Source organism: Anabas testudineus, chromosome 12 (assembly GCF_900324465.2).
Source record: "Anabas testudineus chromosome 12, fAnaTes1.2, whole genome shotgun sequence".
NCBI classification, from domain to species: Eukaryota; Metazoa; Chordata; class Actinopteri; order Anabantiformes; family Anabantidae; genus Anabas; species Anabas testudineus.
Genome location: NC_046621.1, coordinates 1,034,273 through 1,052,645, shown reverse-complemented (window position 1 = coordinate 1,052,645; position 18,373 = coordinate 1,034,273). Strand labels below are relative to the sequence as shown.

Here is an 18,373-nt window from a genome sequence, read left to right as displayed (position 1 = left end):
TTTTATAGGTTCAGTTTGCTAAATGTTTGTTTTTCTCTCCTCAGTTCATGGGGTCAGAAGAGTGTCTACTTGCTCCTTTAAGGGACAAGGTCTAAGTGTGGAAGCCCTTTAAAAAATATAGAAGTAGAGAAGTTTGAAATGTTTTAATCATGATAAAGAAAAGAGATTAAAACAGTTTGATTTTATTTTCATACTCTGAAAAGTACGAAATAAAAAGTGATATTTTTACATAAAGTGTCAAAAATTAGTGAAAACAAGTTTTTAGAACGCCAAAGTAAAAAACATTATTATACAATAAAGAGTCAATAGTTTGATTTTCTGTTTCAAAGTTAAAGAGCAACATTTTGAAGATTTTATCTTTCTAGGTCAAAATCATGAGATAAAAAGTGAAACTTATGGGATAAAAGTAATGAAAACATGGGGTTTAAAATTCAAATGTATGAGATATAAAGTGAAATGTCTACGTTTAAGAAGGTTTTTACTTTCTGTCAGTTTTAGGAAACAACAAGTCAAACACATTTCATTGTACACATTTGTGCATATGACAAATAAACTATTTTATCTTATAAAGGTCGAAATTCTGAGATAAAAGATCCCACTTTTGACTTTTATCAATCCTAATCAAGACTAAAAGTGAAATACTAGATCATCATACTCTACACATATGATCAGATTTGTTCTTTTTCATGCCAAACTTTTCTTTTTCCGGCACCAATGATCCTCCGTACACGTCCTTTCTCCCGTTAACTCCTCCCCTGCAAACGAACGGGACCAACCTGTTGGTGCTGGTCCGGGATCAGTTCAGAAAACTCTCCTCCTCGGCAGCTGCTGCAGATCCGGGGCCTGTAGACCGACCCGGGGTCCGTGCAGATCCCCGGGCCCCCTCCACCCCCCGGAGTACTCCGACAGCCCCAGTCTTTTCCTTCCACTCCACTTCGGACACACCAAGCGGCCCGTCTGGTTCCCACGCCTCCACACCAACCAGCACAAACTGTCCTGAATCAGCAAAGACTGCAAAATGCGGAAACCCGAGTTCTGCAGACGCCCCGAGGATCGAGCACGTTTCAAGGAGCCGATGTAGGAATTTACAGTAGAGGAGTTTAACTTTTCCCACTGGAGAGCGGCGCAGTGAAGGGGACGTAAACTTTTAGTCGGACGGACTGGGCTCGGGTTATAATGTCATCGGTGCTGCGTTGACAATCGGTAGTTTTTAACCCTGTTTTTTAGCCATTGGGAGTTTTCTTGTATTTTTCGAGCACCGTTTGAACAGTTTTGTTGGTGGAAACGAGCTCAAGGAGGATTTTCACACCTCAGGAATTCGACGCCAGAAACTGAAACGTCCCTGAACGCAGCAAGTAGCTAGCTAGCATGTTAGCTAGTTAGTGTCTTTATTTTTAGACGCACTAAAAGGCAAAACAACACTTAACTTGACGTTAGCGCTGCCCGTGATGTGTTTAACACGCAGCTAACGCCGGGTCAGCGTTTTCTAAGAGGTTTCCCACTCTCGTAGACTGTTTTTCAACCAAACTGTAAGTTAGGTTTAAGAATTCAGCCCTAGCGTTAGCTGTGCTGCTAACGTCCGAACATGCCGCAGCTAAACGGGGCAGACGGAGACGACCTGGGAGCGAACGACGAGCTGATCGCGTTCAAAGACGAAGGGGAGCAGGAGGAGAAGAGGAACGTGTCTGCGGAACGGGACCTGGACGATGTCAAGTCCTCCCTGGTCAACGAGTCCGAGACCAACAGCAGCTCGGACTCGGAGGTGAGTTCACGGACCGGTTCCGGACGTGTTGGAGACGAACTTTTCTCCGGCGGAGCTTGTTTGTGTGTCTGACCCACAATGTTCACGATGCTGCTCGGACTCTGTTCACGGTTCTGTGTGTGGTTTGTGTGCAGGCGGACAGACGTCCCAAACCCGGTCCGGACCTGGAGAGCAGGGCCAGACACAGTCAGCTGTTTGAGGAAGGTAGGACCCTCTCAGTGAAGTGGATCTTCAGCATCACAGAACTTTAAAGTACTTCTCTGTAGTTCACCATCTAACTGCTTTATACTTTCTAACGTTTCAACTCCCAGTTAAAGGACTTCACACATTTTCAACGTACCTGCTGTGGGTTTAATTTGAGGGGCACATGGAAATAAATAGATTCACTATTATGGTTTTATTTATTTTTGCATCCAGCTCAACAACTCCTCCAGATGACATCATCTGGAGGACTTTTTCAGGCCAGGTGATGTCATCTGGAGGACTTTTTCAGGCCAGGTGATGTCATCTGGAGGAGTTCTGCAGTCTTTTTTTTAGCACAACGTCACCTGAACTGAAAAAACTTTTAGGTGTTAAATGTTTGCTTTGCGGAAACTGAGGTGTTACAACATTCATAAAAGTTATTTTAAATCAACCAACGACAGCGGCCGCTGCTGTGTAAGCTGCAGACTCTGGCATCAGGCCGAAGGACTCTGCAAACTGATCTGAGCCTGTTTGTGTTTGCTGATGAGATCCTATCTGTGGCTGTAAGACGTGAGGCGACGGGAGCCGAGTGAACAGTGTGTGGATTCTGCTTTGTTCAGTCTGTCCCCGTCAGGCAGCTAACGCTAGCTAACAGCTGTCTGCAGAGATCAGGCTGGTGTCAGCACAAACTAGTGAGCAGTTTTTTCCGTATCTGTGCTCAAAGTGATCATTAAAGTGAATGTCTGCACTAATGCACCTGCTGCTGACAGTCCATGTGTAGCTGTAAGGGAGACTGTTCACTTTTTAAAGTGTACTTTTTATTGTTGCTCATAGTTCTGACATGTTTTCATCAGTGTGCATTTGTCAGGGAGATTAAATTCTTGATCTACAGCTTTAAAAGCAGGAAATGTCCAAATCCATGAGACTTTACACTGAAGGAAACAGCAATGCTACTCCTATGTTGCTTGTAGAAGAAGTTTTGGGATGAATTCTAGAGTAAATTTCACTCTTTAGAAAGAGAAAGAAAAATGTTTCTTAGCTTTGACATCTGAGGTCAGAGGTTACCAAGTATTGACTTATTGGTTGCCTGGTTAGCGTTTTCTGATGTAACACATTAAAACAGAGCAGTGATCATTTGATTGTTTGCTGCAGGGCGTGTGTTTACTTCATTACATGTCTGAATCTGCCCAGAGGTGGTAAAACTTTACTGTAGCTTTACATTAAGATATCATCTCTGCAGCAGTCAGCAGAGCAACATATCAAGTCTCACACAGCTCTAATGTTTAATAAAGCACGTTTACTGATAACAAATCTCTTGCCACCTTTGCCCAGTAACTTTATGTCCTCTGGTGTGAATCAGTTCGACAGACAGTAAAAACACACTTAGAGCCTCTGAAGACGTTATGACTGCTGCAGACTCATCTTTTTGTTAAAGTATTTTTAAACGCGTCACAGTCTTGATGGTGAATGTGTTTTTCAGCGTTGAGGAGGCAGCAGGATGGAGGTCTCTTCCAGCCCTCTCCGTATGTTGGATATCCCTTCTTCATGATCCCAGACCTCGGGAACCTCTGCAGTCCCTACCTCACCAATGGAGCCCTCACACCAAGTGCCCGCACGGTAAGACGACTCAAACAAAGTGGCAGGGTGAGCATGTTAACGGACTCCCACAGGGAGTTTACATTCAGTTTTTGTAAAGGAGAGATGACTGTTAAAATGCTGCATTCTCATACGTGGACCAGTTCTCTGTTGTCTGATTTATTTATTTTTATCATTATTAACTAGATGTCTTTGGGGTTTGGACTAAAACACAATATTTGAAGACAAACTCTGAGAGTCTGTAATATTTTTAACATTTTCTGACATTTTATGGACTAAATTTTAAATCTGTAAATGTAGAAAACAATCAGTAGGTAAAATAGGAGATACGTCTGCTCTAAGACATTAGAAGTTAATACCAGAGTCATGTTGTTATCTCCACTTTTATCCAGGAGAAGCTGACTGACACTAACTTGTCTCACAACATGTACAAAACGTCCACTGATGTAATAGAAGACGTCCTGTACCCGTTAGCGTTACTCGTTGAGAGGACAAGACTCTGTGTAGAGGCTCTGATTTCCAAGATCATAAAATACACAGAGAGTACACATCACCAACACTGAACATTACGTTTGTGACCAGCTCCACTCGTACCTTCTGTGTTTTATTTGAACAATGCTGAAGAGCCCAGATTACAGGAAAGTCTGGAATTGTTTTAGCCATCTTGTGACCTCTTTTTGGGGTCGTGACCTGCATGTTGAGAACCACGGTTTTATCCATTGTTCGGCTGCTTGTCTCTGGGTTTTGGGCTTTGTGACTGGGTTGTGTCATGCTTCTGAGGGGCATTTTGTAGACCTGAAAACATCCTCTATTTTCAGAGGTTGTCTTGTGAAGCGACTCTGGCTCGAGCAGGGGTTCATGAGACACTGGCGTCGTGTAGATTAACAGGAGGAGTAACTGGAGTAACTTAAAACCTAGACTCGCCCAGTTAACGGCAACAGGTTCTAGCTGCTTCACATTGTGAGAGTATTATTGTTTTGCAAATTGAGACCTGGTAGCCTCTGACTCACCATTGTCCTGAAAGCTGGCTCTTGTGCACTTGCATTTGACTGTGAGTGTGTGTGTGTGGGAGAGAGCTGCCAGCAGCCTGTTATGCTAAGATGGTTTGTGATGGGACAGGGCTCGACAGGCCCGGACACAGTCTGCTGGTGCAGTTGCCTGCAGCAGGATTGAGCTCCCATCAGGGCTAGTGCTGTGCTGCAGATTAGCTGCTGTAGCTGCGGGCTGCTCATTGACAGTGTGTTGCCCAATTTGCTGGCCCCTACAGCTGTACGGAAGCTCAGCCTGGATTAAAGGGAAACTGGCTGATGGTTTAATACAGCAGCACTCGTGGCCACTAATCTAAAAATTGCCTCGTTGGCAGAGTGAGGAGTTAAGAGTATTTTAAGCAAAACTGTTATTGCAGAGGAAAGTTCAGAAGACGTGGATCAGACTTGGAGTTGAACTGAGTTTGTTTGGGCAGTTCAGTCTGAGTTTGTGAAGGTGTGTGTCTGTCACATGTCATCCAACTTGTCTTTAAATAATGATGATAATAATAATTCTGTCGGTAATTTGGCTGTTTTGTCCTTTGTATGACTGCCTGTGTTTAGATGTGTGGGAACGTCAGGTCCCCTGGTTAAATGAAACAAGAAGGTTTTTGTTTCCTCAAAGTATAAACAAGTGTTGAAACTACAGCTCTAATCATGATCTGATAATAATGATTTTATAATTCAATCATTATTTTAGTTCTTTCCCTAGACACATGATTACATTTACAGGTTCTACCTTTCTCATCGGTGATGATTTGATTCTTTTCTTTGACAGTAAACTGAATGTTTTGGGGTTTTGTCCAAGGCATCAGCTTGATTCATTTAACAGGCTTAAACAAGTAATCAAGAAGAAATAGTGTACACATTAACTGGCTTACTTAGAATGAATAGCATGAACAAGAAAACTTGACTTTAATTCCCTTACATTAGAAGCAGTAATGAAACATTGAATTCATTCTTTAAGACTTACTATAAAGTATTGGTCAGCAGCTATAAAGTCAGATTAAATGTGTGTTAATGTACAGTTTAGTTGATGTTCTGTTTATTCATTGTGTGATTATACAGAGAGGTGTCCACAGGAGGATCTGCTCACAGCTGTGTACTTCTATTAGTATGGAAAGCAGCACTGAGCAGCCTGCTGGGTTGGATTTTGACGTGTGTAGCTTTGCGAATTGCTCACCGACACAGATTTGTGATTTTTTTTTGGGGGGGGGGGTTTGTTTTGAAAATCTTTCCTCTGCGGATTTAACCCAGACACATGTGTAGGCTAAACACACAGTCGAACCCACTCACACAAACACCTGCATTCCTCAGCTTTGTAATGCCCTCCCCCTGCGTTAGGGGGGTCATTGTTGTCATTAGCACGGTCTGAATAGGCCTAATGCATGGCTCCACAGGGGGGGTCGTTACATCTCATTATAGCTTACACGCTGCCCGTGGCTTCTCCACACACGCTGTGGCTGACGGGCTGCATGTTGCCTTGAGACAACACAGTTATTCGCACTCTACCTCTGCTCTGGTCCTCGACACAATGGAGACCTTGTGTGCTCAGTGAGAGTGTTAGGTGTGTTTATGAGCGAGGGGCGGAGGAGATGAGCCTGCCAGTCTGAAGGCAAGTCAAGGTAAACAAGCTATCTTTAGTTAGACGCGACCTGAACCATAATACAGGCTGTTTACTGTACTCACGGACGCTGGCAGGAAGCAGAAAGCAGCGTGTAGAGACGACCTGTCTCTGTGCCTCCACCCTGCTCCTCACCTCACCTCGCTCTGTGCTCTTTAAATGGTCCAGGAGGGGTGCACTGCACAGCGTTCAGTTAGGCAGAGGGAGATGTTCATGTCCCCGCTTAACAGTCACTAGGTAAAAACATCTTCACCAGTTTGACAGAACACACAAAGCAAAACCATAGGACAGCGCAGCCAAGTACAGAAACACAACTGAGTACTGCGGATGTATTGTGATGTACTAAATATGTACTACTGAGATTGCGATATTAAGTGATTATTTGCAAACTTGTACAGAGAACATTAGAAGCTGGGCAACACGCTGGGACATGCATTGCTGTTGTAGCTGTGGTTTGTGGGTAATGTAGTTACTTATTATTAAATCTGTACGATCTTTCAACTCACTGCACAACCAGAAATTGCAACATGGCACAGATGAGTCAACCCGAGCACAATCTGGAGAGCACACTGAACAGAAACAAGAAAAACCTGGTCAGCATGGTCCAGTAAGAATTCCAATAAGGTTTATTTAAACAAAGTCACCACATCCTCAACAATGAGAACAAATGTGCTGTTACTTTGTGCAATTCTACTACAAACAGAGTAAAAAGAAAGGACAAACATAGAACTGCAGATGACTGGAAAATGATAGGATTGGTAAAACCCAAACCGCAGATTGTTTTAGGTAAAATAACTTCAGTAATAGCAAAGATATGATCATTTCTGACCAGTTCATCCAGTCGTCCAACAGTGAGATGGTCGATTGTTTAGGTGGTTAGATGGTTCAGTCAGGGGTGATGATGTACTTTGAATTTACAAGCTTTTCAAACGTTGCACTTAACTCAGGTTCCTAAACTCTGTGTTCAGAAACTAAAATTAAACCTAAATAATGAAGTTAGTGTCAAGTTCAGGTTTAGTTTAACTGCAGTAGTTTAATGAGACAAACAATGAGGATAAATGGTTTTTTCAGGTCACAACCACATGAGGAATTTTAACAACATACTAAATAGCAGACTAAACTAGTGTCTCGGGGAGCAATGAATTGGTTCAGACCTGGTTTTTAAGTTATTGTGTTCTTTGGAGGGGACTGAAGCTGTCAAAACACCAATGACCTACACTTGAATGTCTTTAGATTAGTCGTGCAGCACTAGTTTGGGATTAAATGTGGTATCTCCCAACCTCAACTTAAACATGACAAAGAAAATGTTGCCTTAGTGTTTGGACTTTAGTTTGGACACACACACACACACACACACACCTTCATGCCAGTGTCACACCTGAGCTGCAGTGAATGGCCGGATGACGATCGAGGAGAGATAAGCTAACTGGTATGTGGCCCTCACTTTATTTTCACTCTGTTAAAAAGGTTTATGTTGACCAACCGTCTGCGTGTTTGTGTGAGTAGATGTCAGTGCTCGTTTCGTCAAAGCTCTATCCCAGAATCCCTCTGCTTACCCGACATTGTCTTCAGAGTTTTGAGATACCACGAGGATGACCTGTTTAAACCAACAACCTCGTACTTACATGCTCCAGTTGACATGCAAATACACACATTAACATCATAAAAACCCGGTTGCGTTAGTTATGTTTTCGCCTCAGTTCGTACGTTTGTGTGGTTTGTGTCTGACACATTCAGCTTTTGTTGAGCATTTTTCTGGTGAATTTCTGGTGGTTGGACTTGTGAAATCCAACACTTGAAAGTAATCTACAAAACAACACCTTTTTAGGGCTTAGCGCACGCTGATTAATGTCTCCAGTATGGAGACATTAATATGTCAGCCTCTGTTTTCAGTTATTAAGAGGAAACTCATCATGGGAACAAAGAAAGAACAATAGGTTTTGTTAGGGTGAGAGAATCCTCTTGGTTGGGCAATGAAGGCAACAAAAAGCCTCTTACTGTGCTATTCAATCCTAATCAACACCACTGGATTCATAGATTTTTAATATTTCATTGTGAAACATATTTCTCTGAATTTTCTTGGGTCATTTCAGGTCAAATGTTGGAAAACTTCATTGTATTTTCTTTACGTTTCTTTACACACAGCCCTGGGTCTTACAATATTTGACATTTCTGCACAAACAATTTGGATTTCATGAACTAAAGCTTCTGTTGGTTTGTAATAAATGAGTTTTTTTGTCATATCTGTTGTTCTGTTGTGGTTTGATCCTCGTTCCTTTGTCTGCAGTATGAGCTCTGTGTGCTCTGCAGTGTTTCGTAAACAGCAGTAAGCTGAAAAACATCTCCCTCTGGTCACACAGTGATTTTATGCTTCCCCCAGTAACAGACTCTGATTGTGCAGGACCGAGTGTGTGTGTGTGTGTGTGTGTGTGTGTGTGTGTGTGTGTGAGAGAGAGAGAGACTGTGTATATTGATTTTCCTGGTATTTCCAACAGCTGGATCCAGTTAGCACTCTCAGCCAGAGCTTCCTCGGGCCTCTGAATGGGGGACGGGATGAGGCTGCCTTGTGGAGTTGCTTCTTTCAGCTGAGTGTGTGCATGTGTGCAGCCCTATACGTGCACACTACTGTACTTGTGTGTATGTCCAGGCGGGGGTCTACAAATGTCGTGGGGCTCTGTACAGCAGCAGGGGGAGGTGTGGAGAGCGCTTGTGCATGCAAAGTTTGTCTGGAGCAGAGTAAGATGAGCTGGAGATAAGAGTCATTTTGAGGGGAAAATGTAATTAGTAGTAGTTTCCCATTCGCTGCCTGGTTCCCTGTGTGGACTGAGGACGTTTGTTTCCCTGTTAAACAATGTTTTCATCATCGTGCTTCCTGCAGCCCCAGTTACACAAATGCTCTTGTTGTGTTAAAGTTCAGGTTTTTCACGTCTGTCTTAAACTCAACTCGTGGGTTTTTTCTTCACAGATTTTTATTTTCTTTGTGCAAACGAAGACATAATGAAGAGATACTTTCTGGACCAGAACTATCTTCTAATCTGTCTGACTGCGTAATTTAACTTTGAGCTAGTGCAGTTTTGGCATGAAATTCAGCTTTGTGCTGAAGTGTTGAAAGAATCGAATGAGCCTTTTTGGAGGGTGTTAAAACTGGGCAACACGCAGGAGACACAATAACAGATGTTTTAAGCTGAAACAACAGACATATCATCAGCTTTTAAGGGGATAAGGTGAACTTGTTATCAAACAGGTGCTTAATGACACATCGGGCAGTCCCAGAGCAGCATAATCATTCACGAGGAGTCGTGTTTCTGCCCCTGTATTCCCTCTTTTTGGTTTTCAGCTCCTGAGGGAAATCTCTGACTCTTTAAGCTGGTCCATTATCTTCACCAGCTTGACTCTAACCGGTTCTTAGCTGGACGTGACTTTTTACAGTGTTTTCCTGAAAACAGCTGCTCCCTGCTGCAGCTGAACACGACACTGCGAGAGCGACGAGCAACACTAACGTCTACGGCTGAGGCTGTAGTTGCTTTAGTTGGTGACCTCGCAGAATCTGTGTTCATTTGGAGCGATGGTCGTGTATGTCATTGAAAATGAACGCTGCATGTACATGAGATGCAACATGGTGTTTGACTGGTGGAGCAGTATCACGTGTGATTGATTTGAACATGCGATGAACGTGACGTGTTTTCGAGCTTCAGTATCATTGTAAGTTTCTTAATATATTTGTAGTAATATTTTATTGTTATGTTGGCATGTCTACTGGTCTTCAGTTTTCTTATTTCCTCGTTCTTGTCACTCACCTGCAGTCTTCACACTAAGAAAGTAGTAGCTGGAAGTATATCAGTTGCTGTACTGTGCGCTGTGTTCAGGGACAGTACAGAGTGTAGACCATCTGGGTAATACTGACGGACAGGATTGCATAACTCCAGACAGTTTTTGCACCAGTAGCTGTTTCATCCTAGGTTGTGACGATCTCGAGTAGTCCACCTGGAATCCACGTGATGGCCGTGGAGATAAACGGTCTGTTCCTTTAGTTCCAGGTGAATCTATTTAACTTATTACCTTAAGTGATTTTACAGCATCCTTATGACCACAAACAAGATGACTTGATATTCAGACTGTCTTCATGTCTCGGGTCCTCTCCTCCTGTTTGGGGTCAGAGGTCACAGTCATCAGTCTGTTGACGTCCCTCACAGTTGAATAAGCACCAGAAGCCTCTTTTTTTCCTCTCTGTGGGGCTCTATCTGTGTCTGATGAGGGGGCGGCACCCTGTGTCAGACAGCTTGGTCAACAGTTGGACACCAGTGGTTTGGGGGCTGGTAGCGTCCACATGTGTGGGAAATGGGGGCAGGGTGAAGGCAAACGTTTAAGACTTAGTTCTTTGTCTAAGTCAGGAGTCAGCGCTTCAGTACACACTCACACACTGTCTGAAGACACTGTCCACACTTACTGTCTGTGTGCTGGGGATTTTTTCCATTTGACCTTCAGCTCGGTGAAGTTCTTATCCACAACTTTAGCTCCCGTGTAAGTGGCGTGTTGGTGGCTGCTCCTCTGTGAAGCTGCGGGAGAGTTTGTCTGCTGTTCAGCAGCCGACAGAGAGAATGTCAACATGTGGGAGACGAACAACACTGAACTGTGTTATCTCACCTGGTATCAAAGATAATGATGTGTAACTCAGCAATAACCATCATATCCTGCACACTCGGTTGTTTCCAGGTCATCACAGTGTGCTGCTGAGGTGTATGAGGGGAAAATAAAATCCTGCTTAAGCATCAATATTGATTTTAGTGGATTCTTTTATTAAAACATGGTTAAAACTTTACTGTCAGCTGCATTAACCTGTATGAAAAGTGTTTTTTTAATCAAGTTTGGTTGATTTGAATGGACTCAACATGTGGGTGAGCCTGATACTACACAGTACTGCATCTTAAATGACCTAAAAACCTGTTTGTTACTTCTCTACTGCAGTTTCTTGTTATTTATTGGTCGACATATACACTGATCTATGTGTAGTAAGCAGATACTTCTAAACAACAAGCTGAGTAAGACTGAAACTCACAGTCTTCAGAGTAGAAAATGTGTTTTATCATGAAAGGAAGAAGACTGTTGTCGTGTTGTGGTTTATTATGGTTGGTTAACCTTCCCTCTCTCTCCCCACAGTATCTGCCGTTTCAGTGGCCTCTGCTCGACATCCCTGGGAGAGCAACGATCAGAGACTCTGCTACTCCTACACACCTGGTACGACCTGGTCAACAACACGCACACATACACACACACGACGTCTCACGTGTTACAGAAACATTACACATGCCTTCGTCCTCTGTAAATGTCCATATTATATAAGAAGAACACAGAAAATACACACATTTAGTTCACACACGCTCTGGACCAGCTGGGAAACTGGCTTTGGTAGAAAAGGGTAAAACGATGCTTCTTGTCATCTCTACAAACAACTATTTTCTTGTCACCCCAGTTGACTCGCTGTATTTCTCACCGTTTCTGAGGAATGTTTTTTTCTGAGCCACTTCAGAAGATCTTTGTTCTCGTTTAACACTTTCTTTGTTTTTTTGTGTTGCAACCCAAAGTTATGCAGGTGTGCACCACAAAAGAGGTTTAATTTCAACAGTCTTAAGCAAGACCAGAGCATGACGTTTAACACATTTAGTCGTGTGTGTGTAGTGGTGAAGAGGACGTGCTCCAACATGCTATTAATAGTTACAGTGCAGACCACAGCTTATCGGTTCAGCAGTTGTGTATGACTGTGTGACGTTAAAACACAAAAAGAGCAACAAAGGGCATCACACTTGCACAACAGACCTTAGTCATGAGAGCTGGGCAGAGTCAGTTAATCAGGTGCTGTAGGTTGCAGCAGTCGGTGCATTTGCTGAGAAATCAGGTTACTCAGGATGTGTATACAGGTCTTCTAGCATCATTCTGATCATTATTTATTTTAGCACTTTACCTAATTTATCAAATAATATGTTTGAGTTCAGGTTCTGGTGAAGCCTTGCTAGTTTTAGTTCGACTGTTTTAATCTTAAATATGATGATGTATTGTTGTATTGTTGTCGTGATCCTTCAGCCCATCCTATTACTCTATATCCTATTACATCCTATTACAACAACAAAATGTCTTTACACACAAACCGCTTTGGTCTCCTAAAAGAATTTATGTTGTCGAACGAAAAAAGCACACACTAATACAGAGGAACAAACTGTGTGTGTCCAAATGTTAAAGGACAACATAGGTTAAACTTTAAAACACAGAAGCGTCCTCATAAAAAACAGTGTTTTAGTGCTGTTGCTTCATTTCGGTTTTTCTGTTGGTAACATTAGCATGTGAATAAGATCCTGGTCTTTCCTCAGATTACCGGATATCTGGCAGATGTGTTGCATTTATGCAAAAACCTGATCAGTGATAGTTTGACACAGAACCAGTAAAAACAAACAACATTTTGACGGGCAACTTTCAAATGTATTGTTTAGTGCACATGTGCAGGACAAAAGACTGCAGACAAGAAAAGTAGATTGGAGCTTCTGGATGAAGCAGAGATAACTCGACTACACCAGAAAAATCAGAAAAAAATGTGTTTTTATCTTGTGGTAACTAAAGAAGTCGAAATTCACCTGGTAAGATTTCTTGAGAGACGGTGTTTGATATTGACATTTAGGAAACGCAGACTCATTTTAAGCTAAATGTTACCAGTGTTTGGAAACCAAATGTAATATTTTGTTTTACTCAAAAATTCCCTTTTACATGTCAGCATCTTCATTTAAAATGCACTTAGCTCATTTGAAGTTGTTCAATCGTGACTTGTACTTGAAGTAAGATTAGAAAGTGTTTATTAAAGCATTTTTAGGATAAAATATGTCGTTCCAGCTGGTGAAAATACTCATTTAGCATCACATTTAAAAACATGTAAGAGCATATTGTTTGCTCTACAATGATAAGAATGATCACTTTCTTCCACTGCTACTACTATTACTACCACCTTTACCCTAATCAGGTAAAGTATACTTGTTAAAGTAAGATGATCCATCTTTTAAAAGTCACCCAACAGGTCAAATATCCTATAACAGACTTTAAGATATTTAAGGTGCTTTGTCTAAAAACACGTTCTTCTATCTCAGTGAAATGTCTTATATGAAGTTTGTGAAGTATACTGATATATTGTGATTTAGAAATCAGATAAATACACTATGAAGTGAGAAACACTGGTCGTAAGCCACAGTTCAGTTTCTAGTTTTGTTGAATTCAGATCGATCGCTCTTGTCTGTCTTCATAAAAAGACAGAAAGCAGCGTCTTTCTCTCTCATTATACAGTTCAAATCTGTGAGTCATGTTTCCAGACGAAGTCTGGAGTAGAGGAAAAAACTGAGAACTCATCAGCTGCACGTACACGTGGACAGTAACCGGTTTACCACAGGGAAATGTGTCCCCCGATTACCTGCATCACCTTAATTCTCCAGCTTTGTTAAAAGTATCTAAACTGTGTTGTCCATCAGAAATCAGGTTTGTGTGATTCACAGCTTATACACACAGGACGCTGTGACACCAGAGCTCGCTGCTCAACTTCAGTCCCTTAAAGTAGGCGATGGGTGTTACCATGGATGAAGAAAAACAGTCACACTGTTCTGAGAGATAACATCTAAAATGAAGAAATGAGCTGCAGTCAGTTTTATCAGTTAATGTTCTCAAACAACAATTTACAACTTCCTGGAATATTTTTACTTCCTTGAAAAAACTATAAATCTACAGCAGCAGTAGTAATGCTCTGTGTGTTGGAAATAAAACCTGTCAGTGGTGTCGTCGAGGTCCTACGTTTGAAAACCTCGTCCCCCTGTTCATGATTTCCTACTGATGTTGGAGAAAACGTTGTTTTCTGTGTAAACAAAGGGAACAAAACTGTGTCTGCTCGTGTGATAAATGTTCCACACCTGTGAAAATCTGTGCGCACGCTGGAACGTTAACACCAGAAATGAAGCTAAAGGGAAATTCTGACACCTTGTGGACAGTTGATAACAATGCAGCTCTAAAAATCCAACGTCGTCCTCTGTGTTTGTTTGCAGTCTAACAGCGTCCCTGTGGTGCAGCATCCCCACATGACCCACCTCCATCCACTCCTGTCCTACAGCCCAGAAGCCTTCTCCCCTCAGAGGGCCTCACCTGGATTCTCCCCTGACACAGGTAACCGTTCTCACCTGTCCTCCAATCAAATCCTGTGGTTACACCTCGAAAGTGAGAATTACAGTATTCTGAGAATGAATACATTACTTTGGTTCTGTACTGAAGTATTTCTGTCACTTTGACTTTAACCTTACTTCACTGTGTTTCTTCATAATCGGTTTAATAGAACAAAATGCAGTAATTTTAATTAACAGAGTACTTTTACTTTGCATTTGTGTATAGGTAGCAGTTTGAATGTAGGACTCGGAGTGCTTCTACACTGTGGTGTTACTGCTTTTACAGGTTTGTCCAGGACCCCTCATGCTGCCTGCTACCCCGTGTCACCTGGAGGAATGGCTCAGATCCCACACGCCCTCGGATGGCTGTGAGTAAAACACACGTTCTGTAAATACAAACAGCTTCGACCTTCATGTGAAGAGTTGTACAGTCTGACGGTCTGTGTATGTGCAGGCCGGGGCAGCCGATGTATCCCATCGCAGGAGGGTTCTCACCTGCTGCTCTGGCGATGAACGCCTCCATGTCAAGGTAAGAAAACTGCAAACTGTGGTGTTGTTGTAGCTCTGTCTGTCGGCCACTTTGGTCCAAATTCAAATGAGAAAACCTCACACAGACATTAATGATCCCACAGGAAGAGGTTTCCAGACCGTGTGTCTTCCTGTTTACATATTTACATCGTAGATAACCAACCCTAATCTGTGCGTATGTGTATTTTGTCCACAGTCTTGTGTCGAGCAGCTTCTCTCCACGTCTGGTGCCAACCCCTCAGTCGTCCATTCCTCACCCGGCTATCGTCCCCACCGCGGTGAAGCAGGAGCCTGGAGGCGGCAGCCAGCCTGGGTAACACAGCTCCTCTGTTTACTAGGTTAACGATAAACCATCAACTAACCAGTCATTGCCAGTGTCTGTTGTTCATCTACTGAGACGAGTGCATGGATGTGAGGTGGTGATGGAGTCTACTCTCTGCTCTCGTCTGCAGCGCTAACCTGCTCTCTCTGTGTTTTGCTGTGTTTCTGCAGAAAGTCGGCGCCCGACGCTCAGCAGGAGAAAGAAGACGAGAAGAGGCCTCACATTAAGAAGCCACTCAATGCGTTCATGTTGTACATGAGAGAGGAGAGGCCCAAGGTGGTGGCTCAGTGCAAAGTGAAGGAGAGCGCCACCATCAACCAAATACTGGGACAGAGGGTACGTTTGATCATCATGATCAAGGGTCCATAAAATCTGAATCTTTGCTTTAAATGTTGTATTTATTGTAGTTTGATGTAAAATCGGTTCTTTAAAGCCAGTTGTTCTAACTTTTCAGGTTCATATTTTCCAAGTTTAAAACATGTTTGACCTTCACACACGTAAACAAATAACGACGAGAATTTGAGAATAATGTTGAAACAATACAGGAACAAAAATAGAACTTCAACAGCTACTACTAATTCACCACACTGCAGTAAATGTCTTTATTTTACCATCTCACATAGTTATTGTGTGTGTGTGTGTGTGTGTTGGCTGATGTCATGTTGCCGTCTGTCCACAGTGGCACTCGTTGTCGAAGGAGGAACAGGCCAGATATTACGAACTGGCTCGGAAAGAGAAGCTGCTCCACGCGAAGCTGTACCCCACCTGGTCGGCCAGAGACAACTATGTGAGTGTTCGATCAGGCTGTGTGTGTGTGTTCGTGTGTGTGCGTGTGTGTGCGTGTGTTTGTGTGTGTTCGTGTGTTTGTGTGTGTTTGTGTGTGTTCGTGTGTTTGTGTGTGTTTGTGTGTTTGTGTGTGTTCGTGTGTTTGTGTGTGTTCGTGTGTTCGTGTGTGTTCGTGTGTGTGTTCGTGTGTGTGTTCGTGTGTCTGTTCGTGTGTGTTCGTGTGTGTGTTCGTGTGTGTGTTCGTGTGTGTGTTCGTGTCTGTTTGTGTGTGTTCGTGTGTGTGTTCGTGTGTGTGTGTGTGTTCGTGTGTGTTCGTGTGTGTGTGTGTGTGTGTGTTCGTGTGTGTGTTTGTGTGTGTGTTCGTGTGTGTGTTCGTGTGTGTTCGTGTGTGTGTGTGTGTGTGTGTGTGTGTGTGTGTGTGTGTGTGTGTGTGTTCGTGTGTGTGTGTTCGTGTGTGTGTGTTCGTGTGTGTGTGTGTTCGTGTGTGTGTGTGTGTTCGTGTGTGTGTGTTCGTGTGTGTGTGTTCGTGTGTGTGTGTGTGTTCGTGTGTGTGTGTTCGTGTGTGTGTGTGTGTGTTCGTGTGTGTGTGTGTGTTCGTGTGTGTGTGTGTGTTCGTGTGTGTGTGTTCGTGTGTGTGTGTTCGTGTGTGTGTGTTCGTGTGTGTGTGTTCGTGTGTGTGTGTGTGTGTGTGTGTGTGTGTGTTCGTGTGTGTGTGTTCGTGTGTGTGTGTGTTCGTGTGTGTGTGTGTGTGTGTGTGTGAGAACAGAGCTGCTGACTGAAGCTGAACGTGTCTGTTTGTCTTCAGGGTAAAAAGAAGAAGAGGAAGCGAGTGAAGAGTGAGACTCAGCCTGAAGGTGAGACAGGTTTGTGAAGGTGTTCTGATTACCGGTGCTGCACCTGTGAACAGGTGAACTGACGCGTGTGTCTCTGTTCCTGCAGAAGCAGCGGAGGATTTCTCCCCACAGCTGAAGAGACCTCGCGTCCCTCCTGGACCCGAGGAGACGCCTCAGCCACACACTGCACACACACACGCCCGCCCCCCTCTGACGCAGCCTCACACCATCTCCCACCTGACGCACACGCACCTGTCCCAGGCCAGCCCCGCCTCCTCACTGGACTCCCCGGCGACACCCACCACGGCGCTGGCCTCTCCCGCCGCTCCGGCCCCGACGCACACCGAACTCACGCACTCCTCCGGCGGACACATGTCGCCCTACGCCGAGCAGCTGCAGCCGCTGTCCCTCACCACCAAACCCCACAGGACCCCCCACCCCCTGAGCCGGAGCACCCTCGCTTCGGGACCCTCCACGCCGTCCTCCTCCTCCGACACGCCCACCTCCTCACCCCTCACAGCTTCCTCCAGGAGCTCACCCCCTCTTCCCCCTCTGCTCGCCCAGCCTTTCCTCGTTCCGCCTCCTACCTCCGCTCACCAATCGGCGACGAGCTCTCACGGTGCCTTAACCCAATCACAGCCATTCTCATTGAGGAGAACCAATCAGCTGCGAGGAGCTGATTAAAATAAAAACACAGTGAAAACACAGTTCTTTATGATTAGTATCTTTATTCCTGCTGTAAATACGCTTCCTTTTTTAAACTTTTTTATACATGTATCACATTTTATATTAGTATGAAAAGACAAATAACTGGTCAATATTTGACTGCAAATTCATCCCGTGGTGTCATTTTTACAAAGTGTCACATTTTCTAGTTACGTTTCCTGAACTTATTGACAGCGAGGTGTTTCTTTGGGGTTTGTTCAGAATGCTTTTTCCACTTGGTAGTAATGACTGTTTTTCTGGTTCCTCTTCTGTGTTAATAAATATTCACTGAGTTCTCATGTGGTGCTGGGAGTTTTCATTTGCTCGTGATAATGTTTGTTAATAACAGTTGATCCTCAGTTGAGTTTCTCTAAATTGTTCAAGTTAGGTCACAGTAATAAAATAAGACAAAAGGTTCACAGACGTCAAAATCATGTGCATTTTACTGCACAAGAGATATAAATCTACTCTTTTATGCCTTAATGGGCCTGGTTCTGCTTTGTATGCTTGATTCTGTGCTCTGAACATCAATATTCCTCGTGTGCATGTCACATTAGTTTAATTAAACTTTGTGCTGTGAGCCTATAAATTACAATAACTTCTGTAATTTGAATCTCAATTTTCTTTTTTGTAAAAACATTTCCATCTTATTAAAATGCACTGCCTCTGTTAAAAGAGCAATAAATTAATCCATGCTGGAACAGAATTAAAATAAAACTTTTTCAACTGCAGTTTGAAACGTACTAAATGTCTCGTTCCCTCGTTTCCCTAAGAAAACGTATTTACTGTCTAGTGGTTAGAGGTACATGTGGTAATGGGAACAAACAAA

The 18,373-nt window shown here is 43.3% G+C and overlaps 1 protein-coding gene across 1 annotated transcript; it reads left to right on the top strand.

Moving 5' to 3' along the window:
• The first annotated feature begins 798 nt into the window (after window positions 1-798).
• On the top strand, window positions 799-17,843 carry LOC113158638 (transcription factor 7-like 1-B). The gene is made up of 12 exons (XM_026354685.1): window positions 799-1,762; window positions 1,897-1,966; window positions 3,426-3,562; window positions 11,348-11,425; window positions 14,257-14,374; window positions 14,657-14,738; window positions 14,825-14,899; window positions 15,095-15,211; window positions 15,391-15,556; window positions 15,900-16,007; window positions 16,812-16,860; window positions 16,946-17,843. The coding sequence occupies exons 1-12, from the start codon at window positions 1,586-1,588 to the stop codon at window positions 17,521-17,523; spliced, it is 1,755 nt and encodes a 584-aa protein (XP_026210470.1). The 5' UTR covers window positions 799-1,585; the 3' UTR covers window positions 17,524-17,843.
• Window positions 17,844-18,373: the final 530 nt, after the last annotated feature.